This window comes from Frankliniella occidentalis, unplaced genomic scaffold (genome assembly GCF_000697945.3).
Source record: "Frankliniella occidentalis isolate FOCC.00 unplaced genomic scaffold, Focc_3.1 Scaffold71, whole genome shotgun sequence".
In the NCBI taxonomy this organism is placed as follows: domain Eukaryota; kingdom Metazoa; phylum Arthropoda; class Insecta; order Thysanoptera; family Thripidae; genus Frankliniella; species Frankliniella occidentalis.
In genome coordinates this window covers 367878-370924 of record NW_026267201.1, presented here as the reverse complement: position 1 = coordinate 370924, position 3047 = coordinate 367878, and the positions used below count along the sequence as shown (strand labels likewise).

General features: G+C 34.0%; 1 protein-coding gene across 1 annotated transcript; it reads right to left on the bottom strand.

The window, feature by feature from the left end:
* Positions 1-262: 262 nt before the first annotated feature.
* LOC113217477 (dnaJ homolog subfamily C member 25 homolog) lies at positions 263-3029 on the bottom strand. Its single transcript, XM_026437387.2, has 2 exons — positions 2864-3029; positions 263-2103 (listed from the first exon to the last, which is right to left on the bottom strand). Exon 2 carries the CDS (start codon positions 2025-2027, stop codon positions 990-992), a length of 1038 nt encoding a protein of 345 aa, XP_026293172.1. The 5' UTR covers positions 2028-2103; positions 2864-3029; the 3' UTR covers positions 263-989.
* Positions 3030-3047: the final 18 nt, after the last annotated feature.

The following is a 3047-nucleotide window of genomic DNA, read 5'->3' as shown; positions in this document are numbered from 1 at the left end:
AAGGTCAGAAATTGTGGCAGAGATTTTGGCCACTCCTTCCTTGATAAAATTGCAAGGGGTTTGGTGGTTAGTTGTGTACTCTTCCATAACAAACATACTATTTTTACTGTCCTGAGTCAATGTTGTTAAAATGTTTGTGAAAACCAGTAAACTGCAGTTCAACATTTATCATTATTACCAATGATTACGTAAAAAAAGATCAATAAAGTGGATAGTTTATCCAAATAAATATTATGGTCTTTTATAAATGACAAAACACATAGAATGCAAAACCATTTTTTAATGGTAGATTCTGAAATGAAAACAGGAAGATATATTGCATGAAACAACGAAAACAGGAGAACAGTGGGCTGGCATGTTTACCATGACAATTATGAGCTATAAATAATTTAATGATGATTTTGAAAAGAAAATGAGTATTAGCTGGAAATTTTTTAAGTCTAATCAATGCATACACATTCCTTTATCAGACACCAATTCCCTACTAACCAATATATCCTACTTAACACTGAATCTTATAAGTAGTCAACAAGAAGAAATAAATAGTTATGAAAGAACTTAAAACAGGAAATATGCAATGTCTACAACTGCTTTAAACCTGGTGGATATTTGATAAAAGTAAGATTTTTTTTAGATTGAGAACTACAAACCAAATAACCTTGGCACATTTAAAGAAATTACATAAACACAATCAATGTAAAATAAAAATGTGGAAGTTGGATTACAAGACTACAGAGATCATACAATCACAATCATCACAACTTTCCTTCAAGCCTTCAGAATAAATGACAAAATTAATGAATGGTATGTGGTTTGACTTTGGCATGCTCGGGTTTATTTTTCAAGATATTAAAAATATTTACATTTCAATGGAGGTGATAAAAGTTTTCACTGGATTTTACAGGATGAATAAAATAAGTACAAAAAAATTAGAACATATAATTTTATGAGTGGATAGACATTAATTTGGACCAAGCTTTGTACGTAATTTATGAGTCATCAAATGTCATTCTGCCTTCACCATGAACTTTAAGATACCTACGATATGCTTTATGTTTAGCACTCTCTGCTAAAACCTTTTTCATTTCTTCCTCCTTTTCTTGATGCCAAAGATCATAATTTTCTTTTACCCATAGACCTTTTTTCAGATAATCTTTCTTATCTGCTTCTTCAACTGCATCAAACTGGTACTGACCAAGTTTCATATGCTTTCTAATAAGGTAGAGCTTTTGTTCCTCTCCATAGGGTTCTTTCTTAATATTAAATCTCCATACCCAAGTAGCATACCAAAGAAAGTACAAGGATATAGTATAAGGGAGCAATACTAATTGGATCCACAGAATATCGCTAATTTTTGGTTTAGCATATCCACCACGAATGTCCATGTTTTCCTCAAGAACTTTTCGAATTATACGTTCTGTTTCCTCCTTGATTTCCTGCTTGTTTTTCTTTTTACCCCCTTTCTTAGGGTTAGGATTTTCATCATATGTACCACGTTCTCTGGCAACATCCAAAGCACGATTGCGATATTTGGGCTGTTGCATAAAATAATTTATGGCTATTTCGTATCGCTGATTTGCACTATAGTACTGGAAAGCCGATATGACCGATATAGTAACAATCAATACAATTCGGACATCAACTTTGGGAGCAACTCGGTTCCTGTAGTAACGATAGTAATTTCTGTAGTAGTCTTCAGGGTTGTCCAGCATGTAGTCATAGTCCAGACGAGCTTCATCATCTTTAAGAATTTCGTATGCTGTAGCAATTTCCTTAAATCTTGTTTCAGCTTCTGCTTTGCTTTCCGGAGTGCGATGCATATCAGGATGGAATTTTCTTGCCAAAGCTCTGTACTTTTTAGAAATTTCTTGTTTTCCTGTTTCTCGTGTAACTCCAAGAACATCATAGCAGTTTTCTTTACCACAATAAATGCCTTCAAATAATGCTTCACTGGTTGAAAATTGAACAGAAATCACAGCCGCAAGTAGAAACCACTTCAGAAGTGTGACATTCATGTTGAGCCCCATGATATTGACGTGATTGGTCTATAAGCAAGTTATTTTTCCACTTCAATAGCTCACACCGTCAGAGATAACTCCAAATCTAGAAAGAAAGAGGATATTCAAATTAAAATCATTTCACAAGTTAGTGCAGAAGTTAAAAATTTAAGATAGAAAAAAATTGAGGACAGGAGTTGATTTTATTCTATGTTTTTTAACGTTAACTTTCACTCCTTCTAGAGCACAACACAAAAACTTGAGCCGTATCAAATCAAGGAAGGAAAGCAGCAAACCAAATGGAGCAGAACCTTCACACTTCAGTGATCCAATTGACAGAACGTTACACAATACTAGTGATATAAATTCACTTTTACTCTAAACTGCAATAAGACTGTGGCTTTTTCATGAAACAAAAAACTTAACATTTAATGTTTAAATAATGAAACTGATTTGTTTCTTTTACAAAAAACAAAAATATAAGAAAATTTTAAAGGGGAATCGCTGATTGTTGACATGTATTTAAAATTACTTTATAAGACTGTGCTGAAAACTTGATTTGAGTTTAGAATTTTATTGACAAAAAGCAACAGTTCTCTGGAACGTTTAGAATTAGAACAAGTTGGCGTAACAGCAGGAGATCAGAGAGCATCTGGAGGGGGTTTTAAGAGGCTCATTAAAGAAAGATTTTTATGTTACAAAACTAAACTATCGCATACGCTTAAATTCTCTTCATAAAATTCTAATTGAAGGTCATAGGAATTTTCTCTACAAAATTGTGTAAAGTAGAACACAGCCACATCACTGACATCTTACTTCACACAACGAATCTCTACGAATGTTTCGGCAATTTATTTGATTCTTACCATTTCACTACCTGCATCAGGTAAGCTGACCTTGGAAAAAACGAATTAAACTGACAAACTAACTTTAAAAGCTCGAACTGTTAACGAAGTTTGACGGCTGCTCTAACCCTACCGGAGTCACCGGTTTCTCGTCGTGTCGACTGCTAGAACACAAGTGCCGTGCCGTGGCAAGTCCTCCCCGGTG